Raw genomic sequence first — 25,464 nt, forward strand, 5'->3', positions numbered from 1 at the left:
GACTTGGATTATGTTTTCTGGAATGCCAGAGGTTGCAGGGAGACCTGATAGAAGTATACTAAATTATGAGAGTCAACCAGAATTTTCTTTCAAGGACAATGGAAATATCAAATACTACTGGGCATACCTTTAAGGCAAAGTTTAAAGGAGATGTGCCGGGCAATTTTTTTACACAGAGGATGGTGCGTGCCTGCCAAGTGCTGCTGGGGGTGGTGGAGGTGAATGGTATAATAGGAGCATTTAAGAGACTTTTGGTTCGGCACATGGATATGCAGGAAATGGAGGGATATTGAGTACATGCAGGCAGATAAGAGTTGGTCTTGGCATCACGACTTCCTGACTCTTATACTGAAATGCCCCAAACAATGAAGGCAAGCGTATCATACACTTTCTTTGCCACTCTATCTACTTCAGTTGCAACTTTCTTTAAATTTAGTATAGAAAGTATTTTACCGTCATATGTACCAAAACAGAACAAAGAAATTCTTACTTGCAGCATGCCAACAGGTTTGTAAATATGGATCTCAATAGATAATATAATAAACAAACAGAACAATGTTCAATAAGATATAGCATGGGTGAGGCTCCTCAGCCCACTGAGTCCACACTCACCCATTGACACTAGTTTCTATGTTATCCCACTTTCATATCCGTTCCCTACACAATAGGGACAATTTACAGAGTCAAATTAACCTACAAACCTGCTTGTCTTTAGGATTTAGGAGGATGATGGCAAAGATAACATCGCTGCTGGACAATGACTCCCACCCCATGCAGGACACTGTCACTGCACTGAGTAGCTCCTTCAGTGACAGACTCCTTCACCCAAGAGTGTGAAGGAAAGATATCAGAGGCCCTTCCTTCCCGCTGCTGTGAGACTGCACAACCAGCGCTACTCCCAGCAGACCAGCCAACGGACCAGTTAACAGTAACAGTTAGAAAAAAACACAGTAAATGATGACAATTATCCTTATCTTTATTTTTATTTATAATGACTGTCTCTTGCTATCCACTTTGCTGCTGTAACACTGCAAATTTCCCTGGTGTGGGACAAATAAAGGAATATATTATTATTATTGAAACCGGAACACCTGGAGGAAACCCACGCGGTCAGAGGGCACCTACAAACACCATACGTATGGCCCCATGGTCAGAATCAAAGCCAAGTCTTTGACACGGAGAGGCGGTGACTCTACCTGCTTGCCACTCTGCCACCCCGAATAAAGGACATTTGGACGTGTACATGATAGGATAGATTTAGAGGTTTATGGGCCAAACATGAGCAAATGGGATTAGCTGAAACAGAGCATTTTAATTGGCATGGATGAGTTGGGCCTGTTTCTATGCTGCATTTCAGATTTCTAGCATCTATAGTTTTTTGATTTTAAGAATGTTCTTTATTGCATTAGGAATAGAATACAACACTTAAAAGTTTTCCTTCAGTTATGTGGGGCATTTATGAGACCATGCCTCAAGAAATGTGTACAGTAACAGACTCCTTATTTTGAAAGGGATGTTAAGATGTTGAAAGCAGTTCACAGAAGGTTTACTTAACTGATACCTAGAATGTGTATGAAGGAACTACAGATGCTGGTTTAAACCAAAGATATTGACACAAAATGCTGGTGTAACTCAGCAGGACAGGCAGCATCTCTGGAGAGAAGGAATGGGTGACGTTTCGTGGTGAGACCCTTCCTCAGACTGACATCGGGGGGGGGAGGGAGATAGAAAGATAAGGAAGTGTGAAGGTGTGCGGCCCACCGAGTCCACGCCGACCAGCGATCCCTGTACACTAGCATTATCCTACACAATTTACACTGTTTATCAAAGCCAATTAACCTACAAACATGTATGTCTTTTAGTGTGGGAGCACTCAGAGAAACCCACGCAACCACAGGGAGAACATCCAAACTCCGTACAGACAGCACCCGTAGGCAGTATTGAACCCAGGTCTCTGGCGCCATAAGGCAGCAACTCTACCGCTGCGCCACCGTGCAGAATCGAGAACACAACTGCAGGTGATGGTGATCAATTCTCTGTTGTCATCTATTTTTGTATAATTCCATCAAAAGGTTCTTCATATATTTTAACAATTTCTTTAACCAGATTCTCAGAAAATGTTATCCTTGAAAACCCGATGTCTGCAGTTTGAAGAATGAATGGATCCTCAGTCTGACAGTAGGTGGAAAGTGTTTATAACCATGTAACGAGAGAGGTACAGGTACAGGTGCCGGAACCACAGCAGCTGGCTCTGATGACAGTACATTGCTGCCTGCAAAAAGTACCAAAAAAAACAATAGTTATGGAAATTGCATTACTTGATATCAGCATTAAACTGCTGCAATTCAAAACCAACACACTCAACAAAAGTGCAAGCTGATCACCACTTTCATAGGGAAACTGGGGCAAGGCAATGTTTTTGGCAGGTTCAGAGTCCAGCTCCCTTTGCACAAGCCCATCTCACACTCCCATGGCAGGCCAGGAAGGTTTGCTGCATGGGAAATTACATAATTGTGTCAACTGTGCCATCTACAGCAGAATGGGGTATAACCATTCCTGAGAAACCAGGAACATCTCTTAGACAATAGGTGCAGCAGTAGGCCATTCGACCCTTCAATGTGATCATGGCTGATCATTCTCAATCAGTACCCCGTTCCTGCCTTCTCCCCATACCCCCTGACTCCACTATCCTTAAGAGCTCTATCTAGCTCTCTCTTGAATGCATTCAGAGAATTGGCCTCCACTGCCTTCTGAGGCAGAGAATTCCACAGATTCACAACTCTGACTGAAAAAGTGTTTCCTCATCTCCGTTCTAAATGGCCTACCCTTTATTCTTAAACTGTGGCCCCTGGTTCTGGACTCCCCCAACATTGGGAACATGTTTCTTGCCTCTAACGTGTCCAACCCCTTAATAATCTTATATGTTTCGATAAGATCCCCTCTCATCCTTCTAAATTCCAGTGTATACAAGCCTGACTAGCTCCAGTCTTTCAACATACGACAGTCCCGCCATTCCAGGAATTAACCTAGTAAACCTACGCTGCACGCCCTCAATAGCAAGAATATCCTTCCTCAAATTTGGAGACCAAAACTGCGCACAGTACTCCAGGTGCGGTCTCACTAGGGCCCTGTACAACTGCAGAAGGACCTCTTTGCTCCTATACTCAACTAATCTTGTTATGAAGGCCAACATTCCATTGGCTTTCTTCACTGCCTGCTGTACCTGCATGCTTCCTTTCAGTGACTGATGCACTAAGACACCCAGATCTCGTTGTACGTCCCCTTTTCCTAACTTGACACCATTCAGATAATAATCTGCCTTCCTATTCTTACCACCAAAGTGGATAACCTCACACTTATCAACATTAAACTGCATCTGCCATGCATCCGCCCACTCCGCCCTGCTACCTTTGAATTGTAACAAGATCCAAGAAATACCTTCTGCCTTTAGTTTAGTTTTTTTAGTTTAGTTTAATTTACAGAAACAACGCAGAAACAGCCCCTGAGGCACCGACCAGCGATCCCCGTACACCAACGCTATCCTACACACACTAGGGACAATTTACAATTATACCGAGCCAATTAACCAACAAACTCGCATGTCTTTGGACTGTAGGAGGAAACCAGAGCACCCGAAAAAAACCTACGTAGGTCACTGGGAGAACGTAAAACCACCATCCAGACAACACCCGTGGTTAGGATGGAATCCGGGAGATTCGGGAGCTTTGACGAAGATCTTTGTGTGTTCTCTAGGCACAGGCAAGGTCCAGGAGGATGGAGAATCTCTGGAATGCCAGAGGTTGCGGGGAGATCTGATTTGATGGGCCTGGCATCATGTTTGGCATAGACATTGTGGGCTGAAGGGCCTGTTCCTGTGCTGTACTGTTCTGTGTTCTATGATCTGTTCTATAATTCAACTGTCAGCCCCCAGAATTTTCCAACTACTGTGCCTTTTTCTGTAATTAACACATTAAATCTATATGCCAAAAATGTATTTCACTGTAACTTTGATGCACATGACAACCAAAGAACCATTGAGAGCATCGGGATACATTAGGAAATGGACCATTCAGCTCACATTATCTGCACTGATTGTCATTCATTTGGGATTTCTTCAGACCCCTGCTATCATTTGTCCAACTCAACTTCCCCTTGCCCCACCACCCAATACCTTCACTAATCTCTCATCTCCATTCCACAGGTCTCCAATATCACTAAGCTCCCTGTAGCTCTCCTTCCTCCCCACATTATGTGTGGTCTCTGGATATACATGGTTTGTGACTGTGCTGGAACCCTTCTTGGGTGTCCTGCAGAATGGAACATCAGAGCCTGGTCTTCAGTTGGCAAGTGTAGTGTAAGGGAACACAACAGCAAGTCAAGAATTTCTGTGCACCTTCCTTTAGCATTCGGTTCTACAATGTCTCATCAATATCTCCCAGACTAGCAATCATTTATTGTAGAATTGCAGGAGGTGATTAAAATAGCAATGTTCTTCCCCACTGTGCTATACTTTGTGACTAAAACACATCCTTTTCACGGATTTCAGAAAATCGGAGGGATTTTAGTCTACTTTGGTCCATTCAGTGCAAAAGTCTGATTGTAAAATGAGGTTTCCAAAGGAATCCAACGTCAGAACATTTATGGAACCTTCCGTGGACAACCTCGATTACACACCATATGCGATATTGCAAGTTAAAAATGGTGGTGGTTTTAACACCTAGGAATTGTCTCATAATAGAACCTGGTAGTAAGCTGAAGAAGGGCGCTGACCCAAAACGTCGCCGATCCATGTCCTCCAGAGATGCTGCCTAACCCGCTGAGTTACTCCAGCACTTTGTGTTATATACTTGTTGGTAAGCGTTGTAGATTTGAATATGTTCCCCTTTGTAAATACACTGTAAGTAGTAGTTAGTAAAGCAAGGCATGCCGTTGTTTCTATTTACCTTGGCCTGTTGATACTCCTGATTTTGCAATATATATATTACGTGGTGGGGCTTTAGCCAGCTAATCGGAAGATCCAAGATGGAGATATACTTCCGGAGAACGTTTGTAGATTCAAGTACAAGAGCCTGGCAGTCTGGAAAAGAACAGAAATATTGTCAATGAATAGCGTGTCCTGATGACTATCCGGCTTAATTAGAGACTCCGCTAACTGGGCATTCTCCGTGAAAGCCCAGCACACAATTGGTGGAATAGTAACGTTTCAGGAAATTACAAAGAGTTGCAAAATCAAACCAGTTTAAATAATGGGGGATCATAGCAATCCAAAAATAGAGCGACGTGATAAAGGAGTACGGGACAAATCAGGAAGAATTCAGAGGTCGGACAAGGTTTATCCATCAGTGCATGTCCAAGATGGAGACATTGTTGGACCCAGCTTATGGGAATCAGAAGAATTCAGGTGGAATACGATTCATTGGGGGAGCATTTAAGACACAGTAATCATGCGATATTGATTGACCATTAAGTGGTCAAAGAGTAAATAAAACTTAATTGACAGTCACTTTACAGCAGCAACAGCATGAGCAGTGTCAGAGCAGCCATTTTGAGCAGTGTTGCTTTGAGGTGGAAGTACTGCTGGTGATCAGAGTGGGGGCTTTGGTGAACATAGGCTTCAGTGAGGAGACGGAGCAGCACTAAGGCAAGTTCAGGACTGGTCTTTTCCTCCTTTCCCAGGTATTTTTTAAGAGCACCCTGTGGAGCATGTGCACATTTCAACAGTTGCAGGAATTCAGGGATAGGTTGGGGGTCCCTGACGATGGTGTCTGCAAGAGGTGTTCAGCCTTAGCTAGTCACGGACCGCCTGGATCTGTCGAGTAGCAGCTGAACACACGAGCGTGCAGGCAGGGAGCAGAGAGGGTTAAACACAGTTGTTTCTGGGAGGAATGTAGAAACAAAGAACTGCAGATACTTGTTAATACACAAAATGACACAAAGTGCTGGAGTAACTTAGCAGGTCAGGCAACATCTTTGGAGAACATGGATGGATGATGTTATAATGCAACAGTATGGATGAAGATAGACACACAATGCTGGAGTAACTCAGAGGTACAACATTTGACAACCTCCAATCTTCCAGCACCTCTACCGTAATTAAGGACGACGCGCAAGTTTCAACCAGGACTCCCGCAATTTCCTCTCTAGTTTCCCGCAATGTCCTCCGATATATCTGATCAGGCCATGGAGATTTGTCTACCTTCATACACGATTGAACCTTCAGCACTTCTTCGACGGTAACACTGACTGCTCTCAAGGCACATCCATTGCCATTCCATATCTCTGGCCTTTGTTCCAACTATCTGCCTGTCAAACCCCCCTTGCTTGAGTCGACCTATTACCTGCCACACTTTGTCCTATCTTTTCCCTTCCAGTTTTCTTCTCCCCCCACACCCCCCCCCCCCCAATCAGTCTGACAAAAGGTCTCAACCCGATAGGTCAACTACCCATGTTCTCCAGAGACGCTGCCTGACCTACTGAGTTACTCCAGCACTGTCCTTTTGAGTTTCAGGGAGGAGGTCACACTGCAGCTTCAGTCAGGTAGATTTGTAATCATCAGGAGAGGAAGGCAGGTGGCGCAAAAGTCCGGTGTGGCTATTCCCCGCTAAATGTCTGGCTGCTGTTGGCGGTAGAGGCCTCTCATAGCAGCAGCAGCAGCAGCCAGATGGTGGCACCAAGACTGGCTCTGCAGTAAAGCAGGGTGGGGCAAAGTCAGAGTGAGCGGTAGTGACAGGGACCCTAGAGTCAGGGGCACACACAGGCATTGCTGTGGCCGCGAACAAGACTCCAGCAGTACCTGTTGCCTCCTGTGCCAGAGTCAAGGATTTCACACATCTCCAAATTTGCAGATGACACAAAGCTGAGTGACAGTGTGAACTGCGATGAGGATGCTATGGGGCTGCAGGGTGACTTGGATAAGTTGGGTGAGTGGGCAGATGCATGGCAGAAGCAGTATAATGTGGATAAATGTGAGGTTATCCACTTTGATGGCAAGGACAGGAAGGCAGATTATTATCTGAATGGTGTCAGATTAGGAAAAGGGGAGGTGCAACGAGACCTGGGTGTGCTTGTAATCAGTCACTGAAAGTAAACGTGTAGGTACAGCAGGCAGTGAAGAAAGCTAATGGCATGTTGGCCTTCATTGCGAGAGGATTTGAGTTTAGGAGCAAGGAGGTCCTACTGCAGTTGTTCAGGGCCCTGGCGAGACCATACCTGGAGTATTGTGTGCAATTTTGGTCTCCTAATTTGAGGAAGGACATTATTGCTATTGAGGGAGTGCAGCGGAGGACCACCAGGTTAATTTCCGAGATGGCGGGACTGACATATGATGAAAGAATGGGTCGACTGAGCTTGTATTCACTGGAATTTAGAAGGATGAGAGTGGATCTTATAGAAACATATAAAATTCTTAAAGGATTGGACAGGCTAGATGCAGGAAAAATGTTCCCGATGTTGAGGGAATCCAGAATCAGGGGTCACAGTTTAAGAATAAGGGGTAGGCCATTTAGGACTGAGATGAGGAAAAATGTCATTGGATGTTTTCAAGAAAGAGTTAGATTTAACTCGTGGGGCTAAAGAAATCAAGGGATATGGGGAAAAAGCAGGACAGGGTACTGACTTTAGATGATCAACCATGATCATATTGCTGACTCGAAGGGCCGAATGGTCTACTCCTGCACCTATTTTTCTATGTTTCTATTTCGCAGAGCAGACACAGAACAATCTGAAAGGGGATGGTGAGCAGTCCATATTGGTACCAATGACATAGGTAAGACGGCAGATTAAATCCTGCTTACAGAATTTAAGCAGTTAAGTACTGAGCTAAAATTCAAGACCTCAAGGGTCCTTTTCTCAGGATCACTCGCTGCCACATGAGCTACTCAGGCAAGAACAGGGTGGTACAGTGGCACAACGGTAGACTTGCTGCCTTACAGTGCCAGAGGCCCAGGTCGATCCTGACTACGGGGGCTGTCTGCATGGAATTTGTACGTTCTCCCCGTGACCTTTCCCCGGTTTCCTCCCACACTTCAAAGACGTACAGGTTTGTAGGTTAATTGGCTTTGGTAATAATTGTAAATTGTCCCTAATGTGTCGGGTAATGTTAGTGTACTGGGATCGCTGGTTGGCATGGACTCGGTGTGCCGAAGGGCATGTTTCTGCACTGTAAAATAAACTAAACAGGAAGATGTTAAGGGTAAATGTGTGGTTAAGGAGTTGTCGCTAGGGGAATGGATTCAGGTTTATGGATCATTCGGCTCTCTTCCAGGGAAAGTGGGACCTGTATAATAGGGACGCCATGCAGCTCAACAGGAGGGGCACCAATATCCTGATAGGGAGATTTGCTTGTGCTACTTGGAACGTATAAACAAAATTGACAGGGATGGAAGCCAAACCTATACAGTGGCAGAGAAATAGAGCGTGATATAGATGTTACTGTCAGTCGGTTCAGTAGAGAGGACAGGCAGAGGAAAGTCAGGGAGCAAGGAAGATCTGATAGACTTAACTATTTTAATCCAAGTAGCCGGACATGCAAGGCAGATGAACAGAGGGTGTGAATTGACATGAAATAGAGCTGCAAGCAAGGTAAAGGGAAATCTAAGAGATTCAGTTGTCATGGTCCATGTGGGTACCAATGACCTAGTAGAACAAAGAAATTCTGCTGAGGGAATATGAGCAGCAAGGTACTATATTAAAAAGCAGAACTAAACAGGTAATAATCCCTGGGTTGCAACCTGGGCCACAAACAAATTGGCATAGGGTTGATGAGATTAGAGAGTTAAATGTGTGGCTCAAAGATTGATGTGGGAGAAGTGGATTTGAATTCATGGGACATTGAGCTCAGTATTTGGGAAGGAGGGAGCTGTTCAGATGGGACAGTCTTCACCTGAACCATGCGGGGTCCAGGGTTCTGGTGAATCACATTACATGGGCTGTAGACAGGGCTTTAAACCAAATACAGGGAAGGTTCAACAGATTGGAAAAGTATGTATAAAGTTAAAGGGCAGGAGAGGTTACCAAAATCTCCAGAATAAGAAATAGGACAGGAAGCATAGAAAGGGATAAGAGGCTAACGTCAGGCAACATAGGGACCAATTTGAAAAGAAGGGTGGTGAATGCAGAACTTGATGTTTTCTCTAAATGCGCTCAGTATGTGAAACAAGGTGGATGAGCTTATAGCGCAGTTAGAAATTGGTAGGTAGAACGTTGTGGGCATCACAGAGTTGTGGCTGAAAGAGGATCACAGCTCAGAGCTGAACATCTAAGGATTCACAACCTATCGCAGAGACAGGCAAGTGGGCAAGGTGGCTCTATTGGTAAGGAATGAAATCCAATCCTTAGTGCAAAATGACATAGGATCAGAAATGTGAATCTTTGTGCGTGGAGTTCAGAAACTTCACGGGTAGAAAGACTCTGGAGTCTGAAGAGTAGCCAGGATGTAGGGTACAAATTACATCAGGAGAGAGAATAGGCAATGTTATAGTGGTCATGGAGGATTTCAATATGCAGGTAGACGGTAAATCAGATTGGTACTGGATCCCAAGGAAAGGAATTTGTAGAATGCCTATGAGATGGCTTTTTAGAGCAGCTTGTGGCCGAGCCCACAAGGGAAAAGGCAATTTTTGATTTAGCGTTGTGTAGTGAACCAGATTTGATTCGGGAGCTTAGGGTGAAGAAACCCCTAGGAGGCAGTGATCATAATGTGATAGAATTCAACCTGAGCTTGAGAAGATGCCAAAATCAGATGTGCTGGTATTACTATTGAATAAACGACAGAGGCATGAGGGCAGATCTGGTTAAAGTTGGTTGGAAGAGGAGCCTAGCAGGAATGACAGTAGAGAAGCAATACAGGAGTTTCTGGGAGTAATTCGGAAGACGCAGGATCTTTTAATTCCAAAGAGGAAGAAACACACTAAATGGAAAATGAGGCAACTATGGCTGACGAAGGAAGTCAAAGACAATGTGAAAGCAAAAGATAAAGCATATAATATGGCATAGATTAGTAGGAATTTGGAGGTTTGGGGAGCCTTTATAAGCCACAGAAGCCAACTATAAAAGCAATAACGAGAGAAAAAATAAAATATGAAGATAAGCTAGCCAATAATATAAAAGAGGATACCAAAAGTTTTTTCAGATTTCTAAAGAGTTAAAGAGAGGCAAGAGTGGACATTGGACCGCTGGAAAATTACCCTGGAGAAATAGTAATGGGGAACAAAGAATTTGTGAACAAACTGAATACGTTTTTGCGTCAGTCTTGCATTAGGAGACACCAGTGACATGCCACATTCAAGAGAATCAGGGGGCAAAAGTGAGTGTAGTTTCTAATACTGAGAGGAAGGTGCTTGGGAAGCTGAAAGGGCTGAAGATGGATAAATCACCTGGACCAGATGAACTGCACCCGACTGACCCCAATTAGCCCATTCCCTTCCAAATGGGAATAAATCCTATCCCGAAGAATCCTCTCCAATAGTTTCCCTACCACTGACGGAGGCTCAGTTGCCCATAATTCCCTGGATTCTTACTTCCCTTCTTAAACTAATCTTTGTATACTCAAATATACAGCAGAATATAGATCAGCTACAAAAATGGGTGGAGAAATGGCAGATGGAGTTTAATCCAATCAAGTGTATGGTGTTAAATTTAGGGTCTAATGTGATGGGAAACTATACAATTTCCTTGATGCATGACCTTTAACGGCATTGACGTAGAGTAGGATCTTGGGGCCCCAAGTCCATAAGTGGCAATACAAGTTGAACATTTAAAGGAGATGGGCGCAGCAGGTTGGTTTATACAGAGGATGGTGCATATCTGGAACACCTTGTCGGTGATGGTGGCGGAGGCAGATACGATTATGGCTTTTTATAAGCTTTTTGATAGGCACATGAATATTAAGGGAATGGAGGGATATGGATCATGTGTAAGCAGATTTAGTTAGTTTAATTTGGCATGTTTGCTACAGAAATTTGGGCTGAATGGCCTGTTTTTGTGCTGAACTTTTCTATGTTCTAATACTCAGTTTTTATTTCCTAGGATAAAAGATTCTAAGACTAGAGGGCATCGGCTCAAGATGAGGTCCTGCTGGCACAACAAAGCTGAAAAAATAAATTCACACTAAATAAACTACCCCAATAAATTCACACTAAATAAACTACCCCAATCCAATGCCCTGTGACTGCACCAATCTATTATAATGCAGTGCCGATGCAGGGATTTTTCCAGTTGGGCTCAGGTTATAAAGTCAAGTGTATCATGGATTGGCTCAGATATGCTACAATTGACCTCAGAATCCTGTTAGGTTGAAGAAACTATTTAGAAATCAAATCAATCCAATTTGGTATAAAGTCCTCAGGAAAAAATTACTGATTACTAACTGAATTACAGGTTCAATGGCAAATGTCCAAGAATTACAAGGTTACATAGGGTTATAATAATAATAATAATAATAATAATGCATTACATTTATATAGCGCTTTTCATATACTCAAAGACGCTTTACAGAGATTTAGAGAACATAGGGAAATGAATAAATAGATAAATAAGTAAATGAACAGAGAAAGGAGACAGAAGGTGAGGTGACCTTCAGTGGTTGAAGGCAGTACTGAACAGGTGAGACTTCAGCGATGTTTTGAATGTGGTGAGTGTGGAGGAGTCTCTAACGGTTTGGGGTAGTGAGTTCCATAGGGTGGGAGCAGCGATGGAGAAAGCCCTGTCCCCCCAGGATCTGAGTTTGCTCCGGATGTGGGGGGATAGGAGATTGGCAGCAGCAGAGCGGAGGGTGCCTATGGAGGAGGTCGTTCAGGTAGGATGGGGCCAGGTTATGGAGGGCTTTGTAGGTTATGAGGAGGATTTTGTACTGGATTCTCTGGGGGATGGGGAGCCAGTGGAGTTTGTAAAGGACGGGGGTGATATGGTCACGGATCGGGGTGTGGGTGAGTAGACGGGCAGCGGAGTTTTGAATGTATTGAAGTTTACTGATGATTTTTGAGGGTGTGCCATAGAGGAGGCTGTTGCAGTAGTCCAGACGGGAGGTGATGAAGGCGTGGATGAGGGTTTCTGCAGCTGTGGAGGAGAGGGATGGACGGAGGCGGGCAATGTTTTTGAGGTGGAAGAAGGCTGTCTTTGTGATGTGTTTGATGTGTTTATCAGCAGAGGTTTACTGATGTACCACCTTTTTAAATGTACAAGCCAAAAATTCTTACCATTGGGCAGTTTCCTTTCTGACCAAAGTTTCCTGTGAACATAATATGGTAGACACAATGCAATTAGAATTTTATAGCCCAGAAGTAGAATAGTTGGTCTTTCATTTGCGTACGACTTCCATGAAACAGATGCTCCCTTCCTGGTACTGCTTATCCATCAGACCACACCACAACAAAACTTGAGAGACATACCCATCTGCATTTGGAAAGGTAAGGACTGATTTAGGGATTGTCAGCGTGACTTTGTGCATACGAAAACGTGACTAACAAATTTGATTGGGTTTTCTGAAGAGTTGGCGAAGAAGATTGATGATGGTGTTGTGGTAGACAATGTCTACATGGACTTTGACAAGTCTGGCTTTGTTTGGCTGGTCTGGGTGGTTATAACACATGCGATCCAGTGCGAGTTAGCTAAATGGACATCGAGTCGGCTTGGAGGAGACTCACTGTGATGGATGTTTCTTTGATGGATGTTTCTTTTTTTGTGTGTTTTTGGGGTTGGGTAATTTGGGGTTGGGTAATTTGAATGCCTATTTAATGCTTTTATTGTTGGACTGTGTTTTGGGGGTTTTGGGGTTGTGTAATTTGAATGCATATTTAATGCTTTTAATGTTGGGCTGTGTTTTGGGGGTTTTGGGGTTGTGTAATTTGAATGCCTATTTAATGCTTTTATTGTTGGACTGTGTTTTGGGAGTTTTTTGGGGTTGTGTAATTTTAATGCTTATTTAGTGCTTTTATTGTTGGACTGTGGGTGACTGAATTTCGTCCAATATTGGATGACAAATAAAGCTATCTTGAATCTTGAATCTTGAATCTTGAATCTTGAAGTGTAAGACTTCAAGTGTAAGTGTTCAAGTGTAAGTGTAAGTGTAAGGTGGCAGTCGGGGGTTGTTTCTCAGATTTCTGACCTACAATGAGATAGTGTCACAGGGTAGGTCCACTGATGATCAAAAATAATTTGTATTACGTTGTATGAGGCACGGTTAGTAAATTTGCGGATATTAAAATCAGTGGAAGAGTGGACAGTGAAGAAGGTAATAAAAGATTACAAAAGGACTTTAATCATCTGAGCTAATGGGCCGAGGAATGCAAATTAAATTTAAACATAGAACAGTGCTGCACAGGAACAGGCCCATTGGTATACAATCCCAAACATGATGCCTAATCGTTTGTGCTCTATATCCCTGCATTTTATGTATAACCATGTGCCTATCCAAAAGCCCCTTAAATGCCCCTATCGTACCTGCCTCTACTAACACCCGCTGACAGTGCTTTCCAAGCACACACACTCGCTATGTAAAAACCTTGCCCCAAACATCTCCTTTAACTTTGCCCCTCTCACCTCAAAGCTATGCCCCCAAGTATTTGACATTCCATCCAGGGAAAAGTTCTGTCTATCCAATTTATGCCTCTCATAATTTTATATATTTCTAACAGGTCTCCCCTCAACCTTCGAAGCTTCAGAAAAAAACAATTAAAGCTTTTCCAAAACTAAAACAAAGTGCCTGAGGAACTCAGTTGGAGGATCAGGCAGTATCTGCAGAATAAACATTGTCTGTCCATTCCTTCCATAGACGCTGCCTGACCCGCTGAGTTCCTCCAGGACTTTATGTCTTGCTCAAGATTCCAGCATCTGCACTCTCTTGTGTCTCCTAGCTTGTCTAACCTTTTCATACAGCTAATACCACTCCAATTCAGGCAGAGTCCTGGTAAACATTTTCTGCACCCTCTCCAAAGCCTCCACATCTTTCCTACATTGGTATTGGATAATTGTTGTCGTGTGAACCGAGATTCAGTGAAAGCCCCTTTTGTGGCAAATCTTTCGACTTTAGACAGATATAGTGCAGAAACAGGCCCTTTGGCCCATCGAGTCTGCATCAACCGGCAATCACCCCCTTACCGTAGCACTATCCTACCCTCTAGGGACAATTTACAATTGTACCAAAGCCAATTAGCCTACAAACGCCTTTGGTGTGTGGGAAGAAACCGCAGCACCCAGAGAATAACCCGTGCGGTCACAGAGATAACATACAGACTCTGTACAGATGGCACCCGTTGTCAGGATTGAACCTGGGTCTGAGGCAGCAATTCTACTGCTGCATGACTGTGTTGCCCCTGACTTTGTCCTCAAATCATACCATAAAAGATCAGGCTGTGCAAAAGATAAAATGAACAGAGTGTGCACTAAAATGTTACATCTATAGAAAAAGTGCAGATTTTTAAAAAGTGCGAGGGCCTGAAATGAGGTAGATTGGAAGATACGGAATTCATCCTGAGCTTATGAGAAGACTGTTCAAGAGCCTGTTAAAAGCAGGGAAGAAGCTGTTCTTGAATCTAATGGTACGTGCTTTCAAGCTTTTGTATCATCCACCCAACAGGAGAGGGAAGAAGAGAGAACAACCGAGGTTTGAGCAGTCCTTAATTATGTTGAATGTTTTCCCGAGGCAGTGGAAGTAAACATGGAGTAATGGGGGAGGGGGTGGGGGACGCTAGTTTGTGTGATGGACTGAGCAGCGGTCATAACTCTCTGCGTTTTCTTATGTTCTTGGGCAGAGCAGTTTCCATACCAAGCTAAGACGCATTTGTGAAAGATGCTTTCACAATCTGTAATCTGTAATGGGGCAACCCGACCTCATTGAAACTTACAGAATAATGAAAGGCATAGATAGAGTGGATGTGGAAAGGATGTTTCCACTGGTGGGAGAGTCGAGGACCAGAGGTCATACCCTCAGAATTAAAGGGCACTCTTTTAGATAGGAGGTGAGGAGGAACTTCTTTAGTCAGAGGGTTGTTAATCTGTGGAACTCATTGCCACAGAGGGCTGTGGAGGCCGTCAGTGGATATTTATAAGGCAGAGATAGGTAAGTTCTTGATTAGAATGGGTGTCAAGGGTTATGGGGAGAAGGCAGGAGAATGGGATTAGGAGGCAGAGATCAGCCATGATTGAATAGTTGGATATCATTTTACAGCTGTATAAGATGTTGGTGAGTCCTCTTTTATGGTTACCCATTATTACCCCCCTGTCCCCTTTCACCACATCCCTCCCTCTGGCATTACATTCCAGTCATCCTCTCCTTTGTCACTCACTCCACTTATGCTGCACTCACCCCCTCCTCACCTGTATCCACCTCACTTGACAGGCTTTGTCCTGCCCAGACCTCTCTTTTCCAGCTTTATCATATCATATCATATCATATATATACAGCCGGAAACAGGCCTTTTCGGCCCTCCAAGTCCGTGCCGCCCAGCGATCCCCGCACATTAACACTATCCTACACCCACTAGGGACAATTTTTCACATTTACCCAGCCAATTAACCTACATACCTGTACGTCTTTCTATCAATTCAATCAATTTGAAGATGGGTCCCAACCCAAAATGTCACCTCCCTGTTCCCTTCCCAGATGCTGTTCGACCAGTTGCATTCTCACAGCATTAAATGTTTTGTTCAAGAGCTGCACAAAAGAATTACGACAAAGGGTCTGGAAGGTTTGAGTTAAGGAAAGGCTGGATAGGCTGGATCTATTTTCCCTGCAGTGTAGGAGGCTAAAGGGTGACCTCACAGAGGTTAATATAATCATAAGGGGCCTAGCTAAGGTGAACAGCCAGTCTTTTTCCAAACGAAGGTATTACAAAATACTGGAGTAACTCAGCAGGTCAGGCAGCATCTAGGAGAGAGGGAACGGGTGACGTATCGGGTCGAGACCCTTCTTCAGACTGATGTCAGGGAGCGGAACAAAGAAAGGATATAGGTGGAGACAGGAAGATAGAGGGAGAACTGGGAAGGGGGAGGGGAAGAGAGGGACAGATGAACTATCTAAAGTTGGAGAAGTCAATGTTCATACCACTGGGTTGCAAGCTGCCCAAGCGAAATATGAGGTGCTGTCCTCCAATTTCCAGTGGGCCTCACTATGGCAATGGAGGAGGCCCATGACAGAAAGGTCAGACTGGGAGTGGGAGGGGGAGTTGCAGTGCTCAGCCACCGGGAGATCAGGTTGGTTAAAGCGGACTGAGCGAAGGTGTTGAGCAAAACGATCGTCGAGCCTGCGTTTGGTCTCGCCGATGTAGAGAAGTTGACATCTGGAGCAGTGGATACAATAGATGAGGTTGGAGGAGGTGCAGGTGAACCTCTGACTCACCTGGAAAGACTGTTTGGGTCCTTGGATGGAGTTGAGGGGGGAGGTAAAGGGACAGGTGTTGCAGCTCCTGCGGTTGCTGGGGAAAGTGTTCGGGGAGGGATGGGTTGGGTAGGAAGGGACGAGTGGACCAGGAGGGAACGGTCTCTGCGGAACGCAGAAAGGGGAGGGGATGGGAAGATGTGGCCAGTGGTGGGGTCCCGTTGGAGGTGACGGAAATGTTGGAAGATGATTTGTTGGATACGCTGGCTGATGGGATGGAAGGTGAGGACAAGGGGGACTCTATCCTTGTTACGAGTGGGGGGAGGGGGAGCAAGAGCGATGCTGCGGGATATGAGGCCTTAGTGAGAGCCTCTATAATGGAAGAGGGGAAGCCCTGTTTCCTGAAGAATGAGGACATCTCCGATGCCCTAGTGTGAAACACCTCATCCTGGGCGCAGATGCGGCGTAGACGTAGGAATTGGGAGTAGGGGATATACTTTTTGTAGGAGACAGGGCAGGAAGAAGTGTAGTCCAGATAGCTGTGGGAGTCAGTGGGTTTGTAGTAGATGTCAGTCACTAGTCTGTCTCCTGTGATAGACAATAGACAATAGGTGCAGGAGTAGGCCATTCGGCCCTTCGAGCTAGCACCGCCATTCAATGTGATCATGGCTGATCATTCTCAATCAGTACCCCGTTCCTGCTTTCTCCCCATACCCCCTGACTCCGCTATCCTTAAGAGCTCTATCTAGCTCTCTCTTGAATGTATTCAGAGAATTGGCCTCCAGAAACAGTAGGGAGATGTCGGAGATAGTCCAAGTATAGTTAAGAGAAGGATGGAAATTGGTGGCGAAATGTATGAAGTCAGTGAGTCTTTTTCCAATGGTAGGGGAATCTAAAACTTGTTTCTTAGGATGGAAATATAAAATACTACAGGGCCGAACTTTAAGGTAACAGGATCTAGGTTTAAAGGAAATGTGCAAGACGTTTTTTTACATACAGAGTGGTAAGTTCCTGGAACTCATTGCTGGGGGTGGTGATGGAGTTGGGTGCCAACAATCTCACTCCCAAATAAGGGACAAAGTGACGTCACCGGCCCGCGCCCCACGTGACCTCACCCAACCAGCGGCCACGTGCTCCCGCTCCACCAATGGCGGCTGCCTGGGCAGGGAGGCGGGTTGCTACTCAACCTCTGGTAGGCGGTGTCCGGGCCTCCGGACCTACACTGTCCGGACCTACAGCAGCCTCCAGACCTACACTGTCCGGACCTACTCTGTCCGGGCCTACAGCGTCCCGGCCTACAGCGTCCCGGCCTACAACCTCCCTCCAGGACTACAGCGCCCACAGGCCTAACACGGGACAAGGGCGGTCCCGTAAGGGATAAACCAATTTAGCCCAAAATGCAGGATGTCCCGGCCAATACGGGACAGTTGGCAACCCTATGGTGGAGCCACATACGATAATGGCATTTTTTGGACAGGTCAATGGATAAGCAGGGAATGGAGGGATATGGATTATGTGCAGGCAGATAAGAGTTGATCTTGGCATATGTTCAGCACACACATTGGGGCCAAAGGGCCTGTTCCAATGCTGTACCGTTCTATGCTGCATGTTCTAGTGGGCATTGATTTAAGCTGAGAAGGGCAAGACTTAAAAGGGACCCAAGAGTAACTTTTCACATTTGGAAAGAGCTGCCAGAGGAAGTGGTAGAAGTGGGCACTATTAGAACAGTTAAAAGACACTCAAGCAGGTACAAGGATAGGAAAGGTTTGGAAGGGCCAGGCACTGGAGGTGGGGCTTGCTTGGTTAGGTAACCTGGTCCGCATGGATGAGTTGGGCTGAAGGGCCTGTTTCTGTGCCGTGCTCTGTATCTATGCCTGTTTAAGCCTCCTTGTTCCTGACCAGACACTCCATATCCTTCTGCGATGAAGGTTCCCTAATCATGCCGGCCTTGCCCTTCACCGTAACAGGAATGTCCTGAACTCTTCCTTTTTCACTTTTCAATGCGAGTTTATTGCCACAAGGACAAGCAAGGAAAGTTACTCCCACTTGGCAGACATGCTTATAACTACAAACAGCCTCTCTCTATGTTTGACAAGTCCTGTGTGATGCTGTTTAAATTCACACTCTGTGTGAACTTTGTTTTAAAGAGGTAACCAAGAGGATTGACGAGAGCAGGGAGGCAGACATTGTCCATATAAATTTTACCACGGCGTTTGACAAAGTTATACGTGGTAGACTGGTCAAGAGGGTTAGAAAACAGGGATCCAGGATGAGCTAGCCAGTTAGATACAAAAATAGCTTGGTTGTTGGCTTCACAGTATGGTAGTGGACGGCAGTCTTTCAAACTGGAGGCCTGTGACCTGTAGTATGCTGTAGGGCTTGGTGCTGGACATAAATGAATTGGATGAGAATGTAAGTGGAATGACATAATTGGTAGTACAGTGGAGAAAGTTTGTCGAAGGTTGCAAAAGAATATAGATCAACTGAGAAAGTGGGCAAGGGAATGACAGATGGAATGCAACTTAAACACCTGCAATGTGATGCATTTTGCTTAATGAACCAGGGCAGGGCACACACAGCACAACCCTGGGGAGTATTATTAAACCGAGAGACTGAACCGTGTTGCAGCGGGTGAGTTGCTGCCTCTCAGCGCCAGAGACCCGGGTTCCATCCTGACTACGGGTGCTGTCTGTATGCAGTTTGTACCTTCTCCCCGTGACATGAGTGGATTTTCTCCGGAGTGCTCTGGTTTCCTCCCACACTCCAAAGACGTACAAGTTTGTAGTCTAATTGGCTCGGTTAAAATTGTAAATTGTCCCTAGTGTGTTTAAGATAGTGTTACTGTACGGGGTGATTGCTGGTCGGCGGGGACTCAGTGGGCCGAAGGACCTGTTTCCGTGCTGTATCTCTAAACTAAATTAAACTAAAAGAGAGACCATGGGGTACATATGTTGCCTTCAAGCAGCTTCAACTTCCTTGGCATTAACATCCTTGACATCCTATTCTGGGCCCAGCACAGCAATGGAATCACAAAGACTCATCAGGACCACTATTTCATTGACTTGGCATATCACCGAATCAACTTTGTCAGGTGCATTGCATAAAGAATCCTGACCAGTTATTCATGGCCTCATGGGGCAGTCACACATTATGCAGTATGAACATTGACTTCTCTAACTTCAAGTAACCCTTGCTTTCCCTCTCTCCATCCCTCTCCATTTCTAGTTCTCTGACCAGCTTTACTGTCTCCGATTACATTATCTCTGTTTGATTTGTTGTTATCTTCTCCCAGCTAACAATAATCTATTCTACATTTTCCTTGATCTCCATTCCCTTTGTCCTATTATCACACCTTACACTTCCTTATCTGGGTATCTTCCTCTCCCCTGACATCTGTCTGAAGGATCTCGACCTGAAACATCACCCATTCCTTCTCTCCAGAGATGCTGCCTGTACCACTTATTCCAGCATTTTGTGTCTATCTTCGGCTTAAACCTGCAGTTCCTTCCTACACATATCATGGCCTCATAAGACGACCTACACAACCCTAATCCTAGGGACATTAAGGCCCACTTCTTGCACTACAATGGATTTTTTTTCTAATTGTGAAACTATTACTTTAATATCTAGGGTTTTTTTGCAATCTTTTCCTTTTCACTTTCTTGTAGTAAGTGTAACTGAAACATAATTTATGTTTTTGTGCATTGTCTATGTGCCTGTGACACCGCTGCAAGCAAGATTTTCATTGTACCTGCTCCTCACCGTACTTGCCCAGACCACAACAAACCTGACTTTAAAATGGTGACACAGATAGACAGGGTGGTCAGGAAGGCCTATGGCACACTTGACTACATTGGCCAAGGCAATAGGTATAAGAATTAGGACATCATGTTATAAAATGTTGGTTAGGCTTAGGGTTGCCAACTGTCCCATATTAACCGGGACATCCCGTATTAGCCGGGACATCCTGTAGTTTGGGCTAAATTAGTTTGTCCCGTTATGGGACCGCTCTTGTCCCATATTTGGCCCGGGGGGCACTGGAGGCCCGGACACTGCAGGCCCGGACACTGCAGGCCCAGAGGCCTGGGCGCCGCCTAATGGAGGTTGCGTTGCAACCCGCCTCCCGGCCCAGGCGGTCACTATTGGTGGAGAGGGAGCACGCGGCCGCTGGCTGGGTGAGGTCACGTGGGGCGCGGGGCAGCGACGTAACCTTGTCTCTTATTTGGGAGTGAGATAGTTGGCACACCTAGTTAGGCTGCACTTGGAGTGTGAAGTTTGGTCACCACACTTTTGGAAGGATGTGATTAAGCTGGCGAGGACACGGAAAAGATCCATAAGAATGTTGCCTGGATTGGACGGCTTGAATTATAAGAATAAATTGAACAGGCTGGATCGTTTTTTCCTGGAGCAAAGGAGGCCGAGAGGTGACAAGATAGAAGTATACAAAATAATGAGAGGCATTGATAGGGTGGATAGTTAGTGTCTGTTTTCAATGGTAGAGGTGTTTAAAATTAGAGGGCAAAGGTTTAAGGTGAGAGAGAGGAGATTTAAAAGGGGATCTGAGGGGTAAATGTTTCACACAGAATAGCTAATATCTGGAATGAGCTATATTCCACTGTTGCCCATGATATACATGATTAATTTAAACTTTAGAATCAAAAATTGACAGAATCTTTCTTGCAGGATGGAAAAATCGAACACTCGAGGGCATAGCTTTAAGGTGAGAGGGGCAAGGTTTTAAAGATGTGCGGGACATGATTTATTTTATACAGAGTGGTAAGTGCCTGGAATATGCTGCTGGGGGTGGTGGTTAGGGCAAATACATTAGTGGCATTTAAGAGACTTTTGGATAGACACATGGATGTGCATGGAATGGAGGGATTTGGATTATGTGCAGGTACATAAGTGATGGTCTTGGCATCATGTTCGGGCACAAACATTGTGGGCTGAAGAGCATATTCTCGTGCTGTACTATTCTACATTCTACAAGAACACAATTGACAAGTGAATGCTGAGGAAATGGCAACAGATTACAAGAGGAATACAATGGAGTTAAGATGTTTGGGAAGAGTAGCATAGAGGCCAAGACTGTATCAGCACCATCTCATTGAATGGCAGAGCAGGGGTAATAGACAATAGACAGGAGTAGACCATTCGGCCCTTCGAGCCAGCACCGCCATTCAATGTGATCATGGCTGATCATTCACAATCAGTACCCCGTTCCTGCCTTCTCCCCCTGACTCCGCTATCTTTAAGAGCTCTCTAGCTCTCTCCTAAAAGCAATTGTTCCACTCCAATTTTTGTTTATGTTCTAGGATGTTTGAAAATTTGTAGAATAGACAGATAGTTGGCACAAAATTCAATATAAGTAAAGGTGAGGAAATCCACTTTGTTCAGGAGAATAGGGAAGTCCTTATTTCTTGGAGTTTATTGGCTCTGTTGGAATGAAGGAATCTTGCACTGCATCACTGAAAGTTTCACCACAGGGCACAAAGACCAAAAATCTAGCATGTGGATTTATTTCTATAGTATATAATTGAAAAGTGGGAAGCTGTTTCTAAATCTGATTTCATACGTACTAAATCTGTTTCAGACCTTTGTTAAACCACACTTGGGAGTATTGCATACTGTTCCGGTAACCATAATGCATAATGGGTAAGCAATTGAGAGGATGCAGAAAAAATATTATGAAAATGACGCTATATAGAAGAGGGTATACTTGTCAGGAAAGGATGAACACATTCACTTTAAAAAGAATGACGGATTACCTAAAGAAGTCAATTAAAATAGAAAGGTTTTGATGAAATGTATGTAGAGAAATTGTTCCCACTTGTAAAAACATAACTAGGACTAAGAATATATTGTACAGTGTTGTTTATTTTTGACACATATACCAAGGTCCAGCATGCTATCCAGTCAAATAAAAAATACGATACACAAATACAATCAAGCCACACATAGGTACACAGATAGTGCAGAGAAAAATACCAGAGTGTAAAATTTAGTGTTACAGCGTTATACGTGTTAGTCACAGAGAAAGTGCAGATTTTTAAAAAGTGCAAGTTCCACAATAAGGTAGGTTGGAAAATTGGGGCTACAGCCTTACTTTATGGGAGGATTATTCAGTTGTCTGATAAACAGTGGTGAAGAAGCTATTCCTGAATCTGGTGGTATGTGCTTTCAAGCTGTTGTATCTTCTGCCCGACAGGACAGGTAGGGAGAGTGAATGACTGGTGTGAAAATGGACCTCGATTATGTTGATGATAGAACATTGCAACCAAGAAATACTGAAATCACTATCAAATTTCTTTAGCCTGATCTTTAAGAGTGGCAAGAATGTGGAAAGGGAATGGGTGAAGCAAATGTGTAGATGCCATTAAGTGGAGGCAGTGAAGCATACAAGGGAGAGGAGAGTCACTGTTTTCGCTGAATGTAGACACAAAACGCTGGAGTAACTCAGCGGGACAGGCAGCATCTCTGGAGAGAAGGAATAGGTGACGTTTCGGGTCGAGACCCTTCTTCAGGGTCCTTACGCTGATAGCTTGAGGCAAGGAAGGGTAGTAAGTGGCTTGAATGGAGCATAGACATCTGCATAGAGTGGATGGACTGAATGGCCTTCTGTGCCACATTGCCTGTAAGATTCATAACTCTCAATACGACACTAAAAGCCATAGGGATTCAAAGGAAAATGCTGTTTGCTTCAGAATTAAGGCAGAAATTGACAGTTACAGGTTGTTTTTAGCAGGTGGAGGGGCAATATGCAGAGTGGTTTCTCTCAACTATTGTGGCACATTCCCTTTACTTTCCAACTAATTAAAGTAACTAAATTCCAGCATCTGCAGTTCCTTGTGCCTCTAATTAAAGTAATACTTGGACAGAATAATAAAACATGATAGCGTTGAGCAGTTTTACCGTCTGACATGCTGGCACTGACCTGTTGGCCTTCTTCCTGCTAGATTGACGGGACTGATTGGCTACACAGTTATTGCTACTTTCTATCTTTCTCAGCTGATGCCCTTTGCTGTTAATTGCTGCAGTCACACTGGTGATAACTGGAATTGTTCCTTTCTCTTTCAAATGTATTTGACTGTCAGTCATTTCTCTCTAATTAACTCAGTTAAGAGTTTTAAGGACATTTATGAATCAAATACGTGATCTGAGAGGAGTGAAACATCCAAGGAAGAATTACTAACCTGAGAGCATAGTAAACAGCAGCATGGTTGGCATGTCCACTCACTCCATTTTTATCAAACGTCATTACCTGCAAGAGGATGAAGGATGACACACATGAGTCTGAAAATAGACACAAAGTGCTGGGCAGCATCTTCTGTCTGAAGAAGGGTCGCAATGCAAAACGTCACCATCCTTTCTCTCCAGAGATGCTGCCTTACCCACTGAGGTAGGTCTGTCTGCCTGTCTGTCTGTCTGTCTATCTTTGGTATAAAACAGGATCTGCAGTTCCTTTCTATCCACATTGATTAAGATTGAGATCTCTGAAAATTCCAAAGATACACACAAAATGTTGGAGTAACTCAGCAGTTCAGGCAACATCTTAGACGAACATGGATAGGTGACATTTTGGGTCAGGACCCTTAATCAGACTGATTGTAGTGGGAGTAGGGAGGAGGGGGAAATGGAAGCAAGAATAATAAAACAGGACAAACCAGGGCTGGCAACAGACAAGGTGGTTTTCTGATCGGTCAATTGTTGGCTGGGGATGGTATTCTGAGATGGATACAACATGTGAACCGTGGAACTAGCTAACCAACGTTTAATGGAGGAAGGGGGTGGAAGAGCAAGAAAGGGGAGGGGGGCGTGGGAGTGGGTGAGGAGGGAGAGGAAGGCGAGGGAGGTATATGTAAAAGTTACCTGAAATTGGAGAATTTATTGCTCATCCCCCTGGGTTTTAGGTATCCAAGCAAAATATGAGCTGCTGTTCCTCCAGTTTGTATGTGGCCTCACTCTGACAATGGAGGAGGCCCAGGACAGAAAGGTCAGTATGGGAGATAGACACAAAAAGCTGGAGTAACTCAGCGGGACAGGCAGCATCTCAGAAGATAAGGAATGGGTGATGTTTTGGGTTGAGACCCGTCTCAGAAGGGTCCAGACCCGAAACGTCAACCATTCCTTCTCTCCAGAGATGCTGCTTGTCCCGCGGAGTTACTACAGGTATTGGTGCCTATCTTCGGTTTAAACCAGCGTAGCAGTTCCTTCCTACACACAAGGTCAGTACGGGAATGGGAGTTAAAGTAGTTGGCAACTGGGAGATCCAGTAGGCCTTGGTGGACCGAGCGTGTATTTAACGAAACGGTCGCTGAGCCTAAGCTTTGTTTTGCCAATGAACAGTACCCCACAGATGGAGTTGAGAGTAGGGTTGCCAACTGTCCCGAATTAGCCGGGACATCCCGTATTTTGGGCTAAATTGGTTTGTCCCGAATTAGGCCCGGGGGGGGGGGGGGTCACTGACGCTGTGGGCCCCGACACCGTGGGCCCCGACACTGTGGGCCCCGACATTCTAGGTTTCTGACATTTTAGCTCCAGACAGTCCAGGTCTGGAGGCCCGGGCGCCGCCCAACGGAAGTTGCGTAGCAACCCACCTCCTGGCCCGGGTGGCCGCCATTGGTGGAGTGGGAGCACGTGGCTGCTGGCTGGGTAAAGTCACGTGGGGCGCGGGACCTTGTCCTGTATTTGGGAGTGAGATAGTTGGCACCCATACTTGAGAGAGGAGGTACAAGCACAGGTGTTATATCTCTATGATTGCTGGGAAAGTACCTGGGGAGAGGATGGTTTGGGTGAGAAGAGATGAGTGAACCAAGGAGATGCGGAGGGAGCACTGTCTGCAGAAGGGGAAAGGGGTGGGGATGGGAAGATATGATTAGTTTAGAGAAACAGGCCCTTCCACCCACTGAGTCTGCGCCGACCATCAATCACCATTCCCACTATTCTATGGTATCCCACTTTCACATCCGCTCCCTACACTCTCCTGCATACAAGGAGCAATTTACAGAGGTCAAGTAATCTACAAACTCGCACGTCTTTGGGAAGTGGGAGGAAACCCACGCGGTCACAGGGAGAACGTGTAAACACCACACAGACAGCACCCAAGGTCAGAAATGCAGCTGGGTCTCTGGCACTGTGAGGCAGCAGCTCTA

At 45.0% G+C, this 25,464-nt stretch overlaps 1 protein-coding gene across 1 annotated transcript in view; it reads right to left on the minus strand.

Moving 5' to 3' along the window:
* Positions 1-975: 975 nt before the first annotated feature.
* pigl (phosphatidylinositol glycan anchor biosynthesis, class L) overlaps positions 976-25,464 on the minus strand; it is a 47,772-nt gene continuing 23,283 nt past the window's right edge. Inside the window, exons 4-7 of the mRNA XM_078422026.1 lie at positions 23,506-23,573; positions 12,195-12,226; positions 4,944-5,077; positions 976-2,272 (exon numbers count right to left, since the gene is read on the minus strand). Of these exons, the coding sequence (XP_078278152.1) occupies positions 2,168-2,272; positions 4,944-5,077; positions 12,195-12,226; positions 23,506-23,573 (339 nt within the window). The 3' untranslated portion in view covers positions 976-2,167. The remainder of the gene's footprint in view (positions 2,273-4,943; positions 5,078-12,194; positions 12,227-23,505; positions 23,574-25,464) is intronic.

Source organism: Rhinoraja longicauda, chromosome 26 (genome assembly GCF_053455715.1).
Source record: "Rhinoraja longicauda isolate Sanriku21f chromosome 26, sRhiLon1.1, whole genome shotgun sequence".
Taxonomy (NCBI): Eukaryota; Metazoa; Chordata; class Chondrichthyes; order Rajiformes; family Arhynchobatidae; genus Rhinoraja; species Rhinoraja longicauda.